At 40.8% G+C, this 16208-nt stretch overlaps 1 protein-coding gene across 1 annotated transcript in view; it reads right to left on the bottom strand.

The window, feature by feature from the left end:
• Positions 1-230: 230 nt before the first annotated feature.
• The window catches only part of LOC141270853 (uncharacterized), a 42181-nt gene continuing 26203 nt past the window's right edge, over positions 231-16208 (bottom strand). Inside the window, exon 7 of the mRNA XM_073680951.1 lies at positions 231-3143. Within this exon, the coding sequence (XP_073537052.1) occupies positions 2014-3143 (1130 nt within the window). The 3' untranslated portion in view covers positions 231-2013. The remainder of the gene's footprint in view (positions 3144-16208) is intronic.

Genomic DNA, 16208 nt, shown 5'->3' with positions numbered 1-16208 from the left:
TGCCACAACAAATTAAAAAGGAAACAAAAACAAGTCATGTTCAAAAGTGTTGGCTCCCTTGAAATTGTTCCAGAAAATGAAGTAATTCTCCCAGAAAATTATTGCAATTACACGTTTTGTTATACACGTTTATTTTCTTTGTGTGTATTGGAACAACACAAGAAAACAGAGAAAAAAAGGCAAATTGAACAAAATTTCACACAAAACCACATAAAATGGGCCTGAAAAAATTGTTGGCACCTTGCCAAAATTGTGGGTAAACAACTTTTTTTCAAGCACGTGAAGCTTGTTCAAACGCAATTGTGGCAAGTAACAGGTGTGGGCAATGTGAAAATCACACCTAAAACCAGATAAAAAAGGGAGAAGTTGATTCAATCTTTGCATTGTGTGCATGCATATGCCACACTAAGCATGGAGAAATCAGAAGAAGAAGAGAACTGTCTGAGGACTTGAGAACCAAAATTGTTGAAAAATATCAACAATTTCAAGATTACAAGTCCATCTTCAGAGATCCGGATGTTCCTTTGTCCATGGTGCGCAATATAATCAATACATTTACAATTCATACAGTCAAATAGGGTGGAGGTTCAAAGATGTTTTGGGGTTGTTTTTCTGCCTCTGGCACTTGGCACCCTGACTGTGTGCAAGGCATCATAAAATCTGAAGATTAGCAAAGGATTTGGGGTCACAATGTAGTGCCTAGTGTCAGAAAGCTGGGTTTGCGTCCTAGGTCATGTGTCTTCCAGCATGACAATGACATACTTCAAGAAGAACCTAGAAATGGATGGAAACAAAGTGCTTGAGCGTTCTGACCAGCAAGGAGTCAGGAGCTAAATCCCATTGAACACATGTGGAAAGATCTTAAAATTGCTGTTTGGAGAAAAATACTAAAATTTGGGAGTCCTCAGTGGTTGATACCTTTTAATGGCTAACTGAAAAGGTTGCAAATTGCAAGCTTTTGAGACTACTCAGGTCTCTTTATCAACACGAAATCTGAAGTCTCATATTTATACACAACAGGGCACAGGAATAATGCAATAGATAAGACAAGTGACGTGAAGCAGAACTATCAGTATGGGAGAGGGAGAAGCAGTTGTGGCCGTAAATATTGGAACAGTTCAAAGATAAAGAGTGCGAAAGTTTTATTGTCCTGTGTCTGAGGTTTGGTTCATGATTGTGATGCCCTTAAATGGATTTGTCTTAGCTGATGTAAAAAGACAAATCCATGTGTCACATTCATTCCTGCTCTGTGTCAAAGGTTGTCATAACTCTGTCTCTCTGAGATTTGAAGTTACCTTTTAATACAAATAGTTTCATGTCCATGATGCTGTGATCAGGGATACAAAAATATTTTGTAACAAGTAGGTCTATTCTTTAATTGTATGGCGATGAGAATTCATCCGTGTTCTAAGTTTTTGCCCTGTCTCCCCTACATACAGACCCCCAGTTGGACATTTGCTACATATAATTAAGTACACTACATTAGATGTGATGCATCTGAAAGTACCTGGGATCTTGTGGTCCTGATGTGAGTTGGGAATCTTTATCTTGTCCGTGGTCATTATAAATGGACAGGTTTACATTTACAGTTGGTGACGATGAATTTTGTAAGTTTCACCACAAAGGTGAAACTATCCTCCCGGTCAGTTTGCTTTCCCTCCCAGTATCTTTTCATGCTAACAATGTTAGGTTTCTGGGAGATTATACTTGTTCCTTTTATTTTAGGTTCTCCTTAGCTTGCCTTCTTTGCCCTATATGAATATGTTTTACTTTCTCACTCAGGGTTTTCATATATTTCTTCATATTTTCCTTTCCCCTTGTTCACAGTGTTGCGACCTCCCCTCTGGTTCCTCAGGAGGCACGAGAAACTCATCAACGGCCTATTAGGGAGTTAGGTCCATGGTGGTGTTTTTGGTTGTGCAGCTAGGGCCTTTCTAGTCTGTACAGAGACTAGTTGGGTGTGGCTGCAGCATTCTTACCTGGGTGGTTTCTCCGGTGGCTATCAAGATGCCCTTACAGGTTAAAACATTTTCCACATACTGAACATGAAAAAGGCTTTTCCCCTGTGTGGGTTCTCTGATGTGTATTAAGTTGTGATTTCTGTACAAAACATTTTCCACAATCTGAACATGATAAAGGCTTCTCCCCTGTGTGAGTTCTCTGGTGCTTAACAAAATCTGATTTCTGGCTAAAACATTTTCCACATTCTGAACAGGAAAAAGGCTTCTCCCCTGTGTGAGTTCTCTGATGTTTGGTAAGATTTGATTTCTTTGAAAAACATTTCCCACATTCTGAACATGAAAATGGCTTCTCCCCTGTGTGAGTTCTCTGGTGCCTAACAAGATCCGATTTCTGCTTAAAACATTTTTCACATTCTGAACATGAAAAAGGCTTCTCTCCTGTGTGAGTTCTCTGGTGCTTAACAAAATCTGATTTCTGGTTAAAACATTTTCCACATTCTGAACATGGAAAAGGCTTCTTCCCTGTGTGAGTTCTCTGATGTTTGCAAAGATTTGATTTCTTTGCAAAACATTTCCCACATTCTGAACATGAAAATGGCTTCTCTCCTGTGTGAGTTCTCTGATGTGTGATAAGATTTGATTTCTCTGTAAAGCAGTTCCCACATTCGGAACATGAAAATGGCTTCTCTCCTGTGTGGGTTTTCTGGTGCCTAACAAGATCTGATTTCTGGTTAAAACATTTTTCACATTCTGAACATGAAAAAGGCTTCTCTCCTGTGTGAGTTCTCTGGTGCCTAACAAGATCTGATTTCTGATTAAAACATCTCCAACATGTGGAACAAGAAAATCTATTCTTCGCTGTGTGAATTTTTTTATGTTTATGAAAACACTTTTTAAGGGAAAAACTATTTCTATATTCTGAACCTGAAAATGGCTTCTTTGCTTTAGGAGCAATTTGTTTTTTAATGCTTATTTTGTGACTTTCATTTTCCTGAGTAGTCTGTAATGAATCAGAAGATAGAACCTGTTTCAAAGGATCAGATGACAGATCTTTGCTGTGAAGGGATGATGGTATATCTGGAGAAATGGCATTAATTTCAATTGTATTCTGTTGGATATCAAAATTATCTGATTTGAAAATTGAAGATGTCAGCTGTCCCTCTGATCTCCTGGTACAGTCATCTGCCAAGAATAAAAACAATTATTATTTTTTAATAAAAAATTGTTGAATTTTATATTTTTGAACATCTCTACTTAAACTGTCTGAAAAAATGGCAAGTTTTGCAAAAAAATTTACTCCTCACCTCGACAATGACAGTTCACAGTCTAATAGACAACCTCATAGCATGAACCAGTATAGTGTGGTGTTCAATTGTTTGTTCATTCTGCCTCCCAAATATGGAATAAAAAGCCACCAATGTTATGTAGGCGAAAATAATACCAATAAAAACTTCTACTCATCTCACAAAAAAACAAGTCCCCACTCAGGTCCATCATCTGTCAATGGAAAAACAGAGGTTTCCACATTATTAGTGGCTCCAAGGCTCTTGAAAAGCAACATGGCTTCCATAAACCAATCCAGCAATATCCGCTCTCCCAAAGTCAGATCTCCCCCTCACTTCTGAGCCTTGCAGTGTGCCAAACCATATTTAGCATCTATGAATTCGGCATTACTATAATGAGAAGAACCCACTTAATTTACGGTTTGTGTGTCTCCTAAAGCACAATCTGGGCACTATGTGTTGGGTTATAAAACGACAAATGTGCAATTTTCACTCTACAACATCCGCTGCGTGCTAATTTCAGGAAAGTGACTGTGGAGTCAAAATAGTCACTACTCCTATAGATTAATTCACTGAGGATTATAATTTCCAAAATGGAGTCACTTCATGGTGATTTATACTGCTCTGGTTTTCGGCCATTTTGTAACATTAGGGCTTCTGAAAATGGTGTGTCCCATCTCCTCTGGGATCTCCTTGTGCGACGTCTGTTTCTGTCACCAGGAAGCGTCTTATTCAATATGTAGGCGGCGCTGGAGGAGACATCAGAAAAAGAAGCTCTGGGCGGTGCAGGCTCTGTTCAGCCACTAATAACCCCAGCCCCCTGAGGAAGCCAGACATGGCGAAACTTGTTGGGGAGGATATGTATATATTTTAGTTAGCACTATGGAACCTGTGTATGTCCTAAATAATCTGACCAACCAATCTATGAACTACAGGCACAGAGTAAGACTATAATGAATATAATGAGCTCATGATATCAGATGTATTCTAATACTATACAGTTTCAAGAGACTTATTATTATAGTAAGGAAAACAAAAGCAGTTGGAGTGCCAATGGGGAAGAGCCTGACGTTTGGGGGGGGGAATGAAGGGGGAGGATGTTGTGACCACTCACCTGGTCCTGTTGTGCAAAGGGGCCCCGCACAACAAGGGAAAAAGCTTCCAGGTGGGAGTCTGTAAGATGACCGCAGCTTAGCAGAGACTGCTGTAAGGAGTTTCTGTCGGCTACAGAGGTCACATGACCGGGACCATGTGACCAAAGTGGGCGTTCCACAATGACATCACGGCAGGTCCTGTAGTAGGCTAGTTGTAAACAGAGCAGCTTCCACCGCTCTCCACAGGGGAGATTAGCAATCAAGAAAGAAAGAAGTGTGCGGTGTTAGGGAAGCGCTAGAACAACTAGACAGGGGATTAGGTTATAACACACAAACCTTTTATTGTTTAATACGCTCTCTAACGCCACGACGCGTTTCGATAGCAGAAGCTATCTTCCTCAGCTAGATACTATCTGATCTACCTGAGATAGGAGGTCCTCCTCCACAGCAACACCCTCAAGTTGAGTAAGCAGGTGAGGTGTATGCCGAACATATGAAGGCAGGGAGATCTCAAAAGGACGCAATATTCTGTCAATGTAAATACCGTTATTTTGTGATAGCGAATCTACTCCAGCAACCATAGGGAGACTTTTTAATGGACTGAGGACCTTATGGACCTTCGGGAGTGCATAGAAGGTAGGTACTGTTGGTGTTTCAGGTTTGAGATATTCAAATTCATTATTTGAGAATAGACGTCTTTTTCTGCCCTCTTCTAAGTTATCAAGCAAGATAACCCTTCAGGTGTTTCACAGGAATTGATGGTATGTGGAAGGAAAAAAAAATGAACATTTAACTATTTTTCACAGAAATATTAATTTACACCCAATTTTTTTTTGTCTTATAAGGGTAACAGGAGAAAATGGACACCAAAATTAGTTGTGCTTTTTCTACTGAGCGCGCCGATACCCCTCATGGGGGAAACAACTGTTTGAAGTATGGTGAGCACCTTGAACCCACATGTTCGTCACAGAAAAAGTTTATAATGTTGAGACGTGAAAATACAGAAAATCTAATTTTTCCCACAAAAATGTTTTTATTTGGCCCCAAATTTAGCTTTTTCACAAGGGTAACAAGTAAAATTGCACCACACAATTTGTTGTCCAATTTCTCCTGAGTACGCAGATACCCCATATGTGGGGGAAAACTACTGTGGGGGCGCATGCCACGCCTCAGAAAGGAAGGAGTGACGTTTCTTTGATGGAATGGTCCGCGGGTGTCATGTCATGTTTGGAGAGCCCCTGATGTGCCTAAACAGAGGAAAACTTCCACAAGTGACCCCATTTTGGAAACTAGACCCCTTAAGGAATTTATCTACCATATTTTTTGGACTATAAGAAAAATTAGTTAAAAAGTGTGTGCGTCATAGTCCGGAGGCAGCTTCCTATGATGGATGAGAACGCTGACACCGCGTTCTCCCCGATCACAGAGAGAGCTGCTGTTTACTCTCCTTCTCTGCACTAATCTATGTGATTGTTGCAGAGCAGGAGAGAAAGCTTACCGACAGAACAGAGGCTGCAGGAGCTGAGCAGCTGAAGTACCTTCTGCAACAAGAATTCCACACCTTTCAGGTCATGTGACCAATCACATATCCTGAAATGTACTTAACTTAATCAAGTGGAATGTCCAGCAGATGCTCTTCTGTTGCAGCCTCCGTACAGGTCCCGATCAGGAACTGCAGGATGTGGTAATGTATAGTGTGTGTGTGTGTGTGTGTGTGTGTGTGTGTGTGTGTGTGTGTGTGTGTGTGTGTATATGTGCATACAGCAGAGCGGTTTGTGTGTGTATGTGCATACAGCAGAGCTGTTTGTGTGTGTATATGTGCATACAGCAGAGCTGTTTGTGTGTGTATATGTGCATACAGCAGAGCTGTTTGTGTGTGTATATGTGCATACAGCAGAGCTGTTTGTGTGTGTATATGTGCATACAGCAGAGCTGTTTGTGTGTGTATATGTGCATTTGTAAGAGAATGAGAAGTCCTAATATTCTGAGCAGCCATGATAAACCTAGCAGCCATCTTGTTCAGAAGTTTGAGAACTGAGTTTTGCAGCTAATGAGATGCATGTCCTACACATGTCCTAGTCACAATGGCGCCATAAAATGATGTCAGTGCCATTAGCAGGTATGGTTAGTATTCACAAAGGTTAATGGGAACATCTGCAGATCATTGTGAAAGTAAATAAGTGGTGTTATAAGGTAGTAAATAATGTTATTGTAATAGTGGTATAGAAATTAGGACAATATAGTTGTCAATATGTCATTTCTTAAGTAAGGACATGGGAATTTATGGATTGAATGGAGTTTGGTAAAAATACTCATGAATATTGTCATGTTGCATTATCACATTGTTGTTCTAAAATGCACGTCCTCCCTGCAGTATGATGATATCATGTATACGCCTTTTGCCACAATATGTAGTTCCTTTGTTTAAGCTATGCATAAAAAGGCTCGGATACTGTTGTACGGGGCAATTCTATCGCCAGTCTACAGGTAGTTCATCGCCAAGGCCACACCATGGCCAGATATCCCAATGCTGTTTTGCTTATCTAGATACCTGTGAGTGTCAAGTGTATTTTCCCTGCCTGCATTCTGAACTGTTCTGCCGTGTAACTCTGAATAAACTTCATTCTCTGCTTTGAAGAATTATCTACACTATTTTCCAGGATCTTCCAGTTCTCAGTAAGGACTTTCTTACAATTGGCGCAGCCAGCCAAGAGGAGCGGCTCAGGAGAGCTGCCTGCAGAAGAACCAAAGGAGAGGATTGTAGATGAGCAGCTAGAGACTGGAAAGGTAGAAAAGGCGTGGCGCCACGTGTAAATCGCTCAAAGTAAGCCAACCGGATAGAGGACCCCTCGTGGAGCGCTTCAAGCCTGCCAGAATTTATAAGAAAACTACAAAAGCGAAGGACTATAAAAATATATGTGCAACAAAGAAGAAACCTCTACGTGAGTTATCTACAAGGACGTGAAGAAGACGTTGTGAGCCCTGTAGCAATGAGGCTTTAAAAGGCGGAGGGAAACGCCTGGCAAGCGTAGCGAGAGAGGCTGGAAACGCGGCCACACCTCTTTTGGTCGACTCAGACCGGCAAAGGGTCTTCCAGACAGAGAGGTGTGAGTATCTAACTTTTGCTTAAATTGCACTTATTAATACCCGAACAGAGAAAACGCGTCCTTGTAGTCCTCCAGTATGGAGTGGTTACAGAAAGCAGGCAGATAAGCATACTGGCACACCCTAGCTGGAGGGGGTTAATGTTAAATCCACTTGGCTAAATTGTTTGCAGTGGTTAACAAAAGAAAGCAGAGAACTAGATGAGAAAAGGGCTTTGGGGAAAGATAGTAGCCAAACAGTGGCTTTGTGTAAGAGAGTTATTGCTTTTGATCAGTCCATTGACAGATTTCCTGCAAGGCTGCATGTTAATGTGATCACCCAGGGAGGGGCAGTGTTCAGAGAGAAAGTAGAAAAGCTGGATGAAACTCTAAAGGAAGCAGAGATAGTAGGGAAAGATGGGTATGAATACTGGGCTTTACAAATAGTCATTGATGAGATGGCAGGGGTAGCAGAGATTGACAGGAATAAGATTGAGGACAGGAGACATAGAATAGAAGAACGGACATTTAGAAAAACAGAATGTGGTGATAAGACATCTTGAAAGCGTTGAGGAACAGTTTAGAAAAGAGTTTATGTAATTTTTATAGAAAATACCCTTAGAGGCGGCTTTCAAGTCAGGAGTCTTGCAGAATGCTGAATCTATTGATGATGTTGTAGAGACTTTGTTAACCAGTAATCTCCTTGTCCTGCTGTAAATTATCCTAGGCAATATCAGCGGTATAAAGGTCTTCAGATCGTTAACCCTGTCTCTCAGGCGCCTTCTGCTCCTGCTTTCTCTCCAGAAGCCCCAGCTGTCCAGCACTGAGATCAATGTTATTCAGGGAAGAGTCACCCCTCCTAATCTCCATGCTCCTTTAATGAAGGAACTGCGTGACCATGAGGACTGGTTTCTTACTGAAGAGCTCTTTGGGGCGGAGGTGGGAGCAGCAGGATGGAAAACTTTCTCAGATGAGAATGATGGATTTTTCGGGCTTCCCACCGCAGGTAACACCGACTGATAATGTGCTTCCCCTGTTCCCCTTGCCTTCCTTGTCCCTCTTTCCCTGAGCAAGGATGGAAGACCTTATGTCAAAGGGATAATAGAGGGACTGCCATGGTAAGACATCCTCATCGATACAGAAGCCTCAGTTTCAGTAACAGGACACAAATTGCAGTCACCCCCTGGACTGCCTGAGACTACCACTTTGGTAGGATTTGAGGGCTCCTGTATTCAAGCAGTAAAAAAACGTCCAGTGAACCTGAAATTTCAGGATGCAGGGGGATCGAAGAAAAGGGATTTTCGAAGCACTTTTTGGGTAAATCTACAATTATGGTCCACTATTCTGGGTACCAATGTTGTGGGAGTAATGGGAATTGTTGTTGATTTATGTAACAAAGTTCTGTGGAACAAAGAAGCAAATATTTGTTCTATAATTGTACCTGTGGAGGAGAAGTTGGAGAGTCACAAATTACCCATTGCCAGTCTAAGTTTATGTACTTGCTGATGAAAATGTTGATAATGATGTTCTTAAAAATGAATTGAAACAAAGATTCCCTGAATTATGGATCTCAAAAGAAAACTCATCATGTGTTAATGCAAACTTAAAATTGATAAAGAAGTACCACCTGTCCAGCATCAGCACCAAATTCCTGAGGATGCAATGCCTCACATAAGGGTTGCTTTCGAATGGTTGTAGAGTTGAGATTTGTAAATAAGTACACTCCCTTAGCTGCTCACCTTGTTGCATCTGTCCCTGAAGTTATGTCACAGCTGAGGAGTGATTGTAAAGTGTTTTCTTGTTTAGACATTGCAAATGGCTTTTTCTCAGTACCCCTATCACCTGAATCTGCCCTCCGCTTTGCATTCATGTTTGAGAATGTGCAGTACTTGTTCATGCGGTTGCCCATTGGATTCCACAGTTCCCCTGTGTATTTCCATCAGGCATTGGCTCAGGTCTTAGAACCCCTTGGTTATGGAGACAAAGTCTTATAATATGTTGATAATTTGTTAATTCAAACTGTTGATGAATATGAACACAAAGAGACCCTTAAAACTTGACACTGGACTCAAAATGAGCCTGACAAAGTACAATTGATGAAGTCAGAGGTTAAATTTCTGGGTGTGTCAATTCCAGCAGAAAACAAAAAAAAAACAAAAAATGCATGCTAGGGTTAATGCTACTGAAGCTGTTCCCATACCAACTAATATTATTGAGCTTTGAAAATTTTGAGTCTTGTAAATTTTTCCAGAGAATTTGACTTTGCTCATCTGGCTAAACCATTGTATGATTTGTTAAAAGAAGTTGATAATGATCACGCCCCTGTCATTATAGAGGGAGAAGCCTTACAAGCTTTTGAAGGTATGAAGTAAGTCCTTACGGCAGCCACTGCGTTAATCAGCCCTGACCCTTCCCAGTCCTTTCACATTCAAGCCCACACCGGTGATATATCTATTTCCTCTGTGCTTTTACAAAAATGGCCCAAAGATAGTCCTGAAGTGTCCAGTCAGTTGTATGCCCAGGGTTACTGCTCCAGGTTGCTTAACCCCATGGAGTAAGATTTTACTTCGTGCATGCAGCACTTACTGGGTGTGCACTGGACGATGAATCAAGTAAGACACATAGTGGGATTTGCTCCGTTAATTCTACAAACCCACATTTTACTCTAAAAACTCTGTTGAAAGGAAAAGCCTTGGGGGTAAATTCACAGAGAATGGCTCAATGGATCGTTGACTTTGAGACCAGAGACTTACAAGTTGAAGTGGGTGAAAATATCATTTAGCCCAGATGGTGCAGTACACAGGAAAATGTCACGACTGTCAAGTTGAACAGCTAATGTCACTCCCTCCCCCTTCCGAGCAGACTTTCAGGAGGGCGTCCCTTGTGCCTGTATTGATGGAGCTTGATATTGGTATAATGGATGCTATGCCACAGGTTATGCTGTATGCTTTCCCGATAAACAGTTGTCGCTGCACTACAGACTCCCAGGTCACTTCTCTGCCCAGTAAGATGAATTAGAAGCAGCTCTACAAGTTATTCTAGCGTTCACTGAAACTATGAATATTTTCAGTGACAGTGCCTATGTTGTTTCCTCCGTCACTTTGTATCTAAATGTTGCGGCCCTGAGGAGGATGATTGATTCACAGAACAAGCCCTTACAACATGCAGAGATTCTCAGACAAATTGTGCAGCGGGGCAAAGAATTCCCAAATTTATGGTCCTTTTGTAAAATCAAAGGTCACCAAAAACTAACTCCTGACCCCCACACCCTTGGCAATGCATATGTAGATCATGAAGCCAAGGAAGCCGCCCTTACAGGGGAGGAAAAATACCCTCATTAGTCATTAAGTGATCGCTGCTGTTACTAAAAAGCCTCAAGAGCCCCCCCTTGTTTTTTCTCCTTGTCAGGACCTTATAAAAGCACAGGAGAAGGATGGAGACTCATCCTTGTTTAATTCCCTCGAGTTTAAGTCCATGGAAAAAGGGGAGTGTCTGTACTACAAAAGGGTTAATGATAAGCTCGTGCCTTACATCTCCACAACAATGATCAAGCCCCTGATTAAATTTAATCATTCAGTTTTTTCTCACCTGGGACCAGAGGCTTTACTAGAGCTTGTACAACACAAAATGTGGCATCCCCACTTGAGAGCTTTGTGTCATGAGATACACGATGAATGCCTTATCTGTTTACAAAATAATCCCAAAGAAAAAGGCAAGCCCCATCTCCGGAGAATACAAGTAGAAGAGGGTCCCTGGCAGTCTACTCAGATTGATTTTATTGGTCCCTTCCCTCCAGCAAAAGGAGGTTTTAAATATGCCGTTGTGTTAGTTGATGTCTCTTCTAAATGAGTAGTGGCACTCCCAGCCACAAACAATACTGCCCTGACTACAGCTAGACTTCTGTGGAAAAATGTCTTCTCACATTGGAGTCTCCCTAAAATAATTGAAAGTAACAATGGCCCTCACTTTGTGCGACAGGTTATGACCCAGCTTTTTGCTCTGCTGGGGATCCAGCAGCGGTTTCATGTCCCCTATCATGAGCAGTCTGCAGGAAAGGTAGAGCGCACGAACAGAACCCTAAAGTCGAAAATGTCCATGATGATTCAGGAAAAAGGCAATGATTGGGTCAATCATTTACCGTCCGTTCTGTTAGCCATCTATGCTGCGGCATTCAAGCCAACCGGCATTTCCCCATTTGAATTAATGACTGGGAGACAGATGCCTGTTCAGTTGCCAAGTGATATTGTACTTCCTAGTCCTGAGCAAGTCGTAGTCAAGAGGGATCAGTGGTTACCACAAATACAACAACACATTAAGCACCTTCAGCAGTATGCTGCTTTTCAGGTGGCTAAGAGTTGTGCAGATCCTACGAGTCTAAATTTGTTGAAGGCGCTCAGGTGATGATTAACAATTTCAGAAAAACAGGACCCTGGGAAGCTAATTGGGAAGGTCCCTTTGCTACTCAAATTATTGGCCCCATGGTTTTATGAGTGAGAAGGGTTAACAAACCAGGGGACAAAGGTGTTAAAATTGTTATTGTTGGTGTTAAAATTGTTCATATTGATCAGTGTAGACTTTTTAATTATCTTACTGAGATTTCTTGTAAGGATTGATACTCCACATTTTTTCTGCTCAGGTCAGCCGAAGATTTTCATATTCGACTCCTGTGACCATGAACCTACCAGATGATCAGGAGAAGGTGTTTCACACTATACAGTGGGAATCTTATAGTGTGACAGGGGGAGAAGACCAGGAAAATCCGGAATCCAAAGAATAAGAAGAAAAAAAAGGAAGACACCGATCAAAATACATAACTATTAGAGGACTTATTATCTTGGGACTAATACTGTAATGACTTTGTATTATTTTTTGCTTTTTTTAGGGATTTTTGCCGCTCCAGACACAAGTTTATAAAATGATGAATTACCGTAAAAATCATGTTTATAATAATTAATCTTTTCACATTACATCAATGTAAAGTTGTACTCTGGAAAGAGTACAAGAGGGGGGGACTTGTAAGAGAATGAGAAATCCTAATATTCTGAGCAGCCATGTTAAACCTAGCAGCCATCTTGTTCAGAAGTTTGAGAACTGAGTTTTGCAGCTAATGAGATGCATGTCCTACACATGTCCTAGTCACAATGCAGCCATAAAATGATGTCAGTGCCATTAGCAGGTATGGTTAGTATACACAAAGGTTAATAGCAGCAGCTGCAGGTCAATGTGAGAGTAAATAAGTGGTGTTAAATGGTAGTAAATATTGTTATTGTAATTGTTGTATAGAAATTAGGACAATACAGTTGTCAATATGTAATTTCTTAAGTAAGGACATGGGGATTTATGGATTTAATGGAGTTTGGTAAAAATACTCATGAATATTGTCATGTTGCATTATCACATTGTTGTCTAAAATGCACGTCCTCCCTGCAGTATGATGTTATCATGTATACGCCTTTTGCCGCAATATGTAGTTCCTTTGTTTAAGCTATGCATAAAAAGGCTCTGATACTGTTGTCCGGGGCCATTCTATCGCCAGTCTACAGGCAGTCCATGAAAGTCCATCGCCAAGGCCACACCATGGCCAGACCGAAGCCACTCCATGGCCAGACCATCGCCAGATATCCCAATGCTGTTTTGCTTATCTAGACACCTGCGAGTGTCAAGTGTATTTTCCCTGCCTGCATTCTGAACTGTTCTGCCGCGTACCTCTGAGTAAACTTCATTCTCTGCTTTGAAGAATTACAGTCATATGAAAAAGTTTGGGCACCCCTATTAATCTTAAGCTTAATGTTTTATAAAAATTGGTGTTTTTGCAACAGCTATTTCAGTTTGATATATGTAATAACTGTTGAACACAGTAATGTTTCTGCCTTGAAATGAGGTTTATTGTACTAACAGAAAATGTGCAATCTGCATTCAAACAAAATTTGACAGGTGCATAAGTATGGGCACCTCACCAGAAAAGTGACATTAATATTTAGTAGATCCTCCTTTTGCAAAAATAACAGCCTCTAGTCGCTTCCTGTAGCTTTTAATGAGTTCCTGGATCCTGGATGAAGGTATTTTTGACCATTCCTCTTTACAAAACAATTCCAGTTCAGTTAAGTTTGATGGTCGCCGAGCATGGACAGCCCTCTTCAAATGATCCCACAGATGTTCAATGATATTTAGGTCTGGGGACTGGGATGACCATTCCAGAACATTGTAATTGTTCCTATGCATGAATGCCTGAGTAGATCTGGAGCGGTGTTTTGGATCATTGTCTTGCTGAAAGATCCATCCACTGCGTAACTTCAACTTTATCACTGATTCTTGAACACTATTGCCAAGAATCTGCTGATACTGAGTGGAATCCATGCGTCCCTCAACTTTAACAAGATTCCCAGTGCCGGCATTGACCACACAGCCCCAAAGCATGATGGAACCTCCATCAAATTTTACTGTGGGTAGCAAGTGTTTTTCTTGGAATGCTGTGTTTTTTTGCCACCATGCATAGCGCCTTTTTGTATGACCAAACAACTCAATCTTGGTTTCATCAGTCCACAGGACCTTCTTCCAAAAAGAAATAGGCTTCTTCAAATGTGCTTTTGCATACCTCAGCCGACTCTGTTTGTGCGTACTTGCAGAAACGGCTTCTTTCGCATCACTCTCCCATACAGCTTCTCCTTGTGCAAAGTGCGTTGTATAGTTGACCGATGCACAGTGACACCATCTGCAGCAAGTTGATGCTGCAGCTCTCTGGAGGTGGTTTGAGGATTGTCCTTGACTGATCTCACCATTCTTCTTCTCTGCCTTTCTGATGTTTTTCTTGTCCTGACACTTCTGGCCTTAACAAGAACTGTCCCTATGTTCTTCCATTTCCTTACTATGTTCCTCACAGTGGAAACTGACAGGTTAAATCTCTGAGACAGCTTTTTGTATCCTTCCCCTGAACAACTATGTTGAATAATCTTTGTTTTCAGATCATTTGACAGTTGTTTTGAGGAGCCCATGATGCCACTCTTCAGAGGAGATTCAAACAGGAGAACAACTTGCAAGTGGCCACTTTAAGTAGCTTTTCTCATGATTGCATACACCTGGCTATAAAGTTCAAAGCTCAATGAGGTTACAAAACCAAAAAAAGTGCTTTAGTAAGTCAGTAAAAAGTAGGCAGAAGTATTTAAAACAAGAAAATGATAAGGGTGCCCATACTTATGCACCGGTCAAATTTTGTTTGAATGCAGATTGCACATTTTCTGTTAGCACAATAAACCTCATTTCAAGGCAGAAACATTACTGTGTCCAACAGTTATTACATATATCAAACTGAAATAGCTGTTGCAAAAACACCAATTTTTATAAAACATTAAGCTTAAGATTAATAGGGGTGCCCAAACTTTTTCATATGACTGTATCTACACTGTTTTCCAGGATCTTCTAGTTCTCAGTAAGGACTTTCTTACACATTCAGCAGAGCTGTGTGTGTGTGTATATATGTGCATGTAGCAGAGCTGTTTGTGTGTGTGTACATATGTGCATGTAGCAGAGCTGTTTGTGTGTGTATATATGTGCATGTAGCAGAGCTGTTTGTGTGTGTATACAGTACAGACCAAAAGTTTGGACACACCTTCTCATTTAAAGATTTTTCTGTATTTTCATGACTATGAAAATTGTACATTCACACTGAAGGCATCAAAACTATGAATTAACACATGTGGAATTATATACTTAACAAAAAAGTGTGAAACAACTGAAAATATGTCTTATATTCTAGGTTCTTCAAAGTAGCCACCTTTTGCTTTGATGACTGCTTTGCACACTCTTTAAATGAGAAGGTGTGTCCAAACTTTTGGTCTGTACTGTACATGTGCATGTAGCAGAGCTGTTTGTGTGTGTATATATGTGCATGTAGCAGAGCTGTTTGTGTGTGGATATGTGCATACAGCAGAGCTGTTTGTGTGGATATGTGCATACAGCAGAGCTGTTTGTGTGGCTAAGTGCATACAGCAGAGATGTTTGTGTGGATAAGTGCATACAGCAGAGCTGTTTGTGTGTGTATGTGTGCATGTAGCAAAGCTGTTTGTGTTTTTATCTGCATGTAGCAGAGCTGTTTGTGTGTATATGTGCATGTACCAGAGCTATGTGTGTACATGTGCATGTATTAGAGCTATGTGTGTGTGTGTGTGTGTGTGTGTATATATGTGCATGCAGCAGAGCTATGTTGTGTATATAACACTGCAGAGAGACACTAACAATAGATTTATTACATCCCTATTCTACCCCAGTACATAAAATTTGTGATACTGACCCCTCCATTTTACACCACCAGGGAAGTTTTAATTAATAGGAAATAAATTATTTCCTATTATATTATTATAGCACCATTTATTCCATGGCGCTTTACATGTGAAAAGGGGGTATATATAGCAAATACACTTACAATAATCTTGAACAAAATGAGTTAGCAACTGGTACAGGATGAGAGAGGACCCTGCCCGCAAGGGCTCACAATGGGTGCGGATACAGTAGGTGAGGGTAGTGCAGCTGTATGGTGGAGCGGTGGGTTTTCTTTTTTCTGCTGTCTAAAGTTGAGGTGCGTCTTATAGTCTGAAAAATGTGGTATATGTGTGGTGAGCACATTGAGCCCCCAGGTGTTTCACAGAAGTTTATAATATTAAGCTGTGAATATACAGAAAATTAAATTTTTCCCACAAAAATGTTTTTTAGCCCTAAATTTTGGATTTTCACAAGTGTAACAGGAGAAACTGCACCATGTAATTTGTTGTGCAATTTCTTCTGAGTACGCCG

The sequence above is a fragment of the Phyllobates terribilis genome, unplaced genomic scaffold (genome assembly GCF_046119375.1).
Source record: "Phyllobates terribilis strain yellow unplaced genomic scaffold, ASM4611937v1 Scaffold_5__5_contigs__length_657084704, whole genome shotgun sequence".
Taxonomy (NCBI): domain Eukaryota; kingdom Metazoa; phylum Chordata; class Amphibia; order Anura; family Dendrobatidae; genus Phyllobates; species Phyllobates terribilis.
Note: the sequence above shows the minus strand (reverse complement) of the source record. Positions and strands in the feature narration are given on the sequence as shown.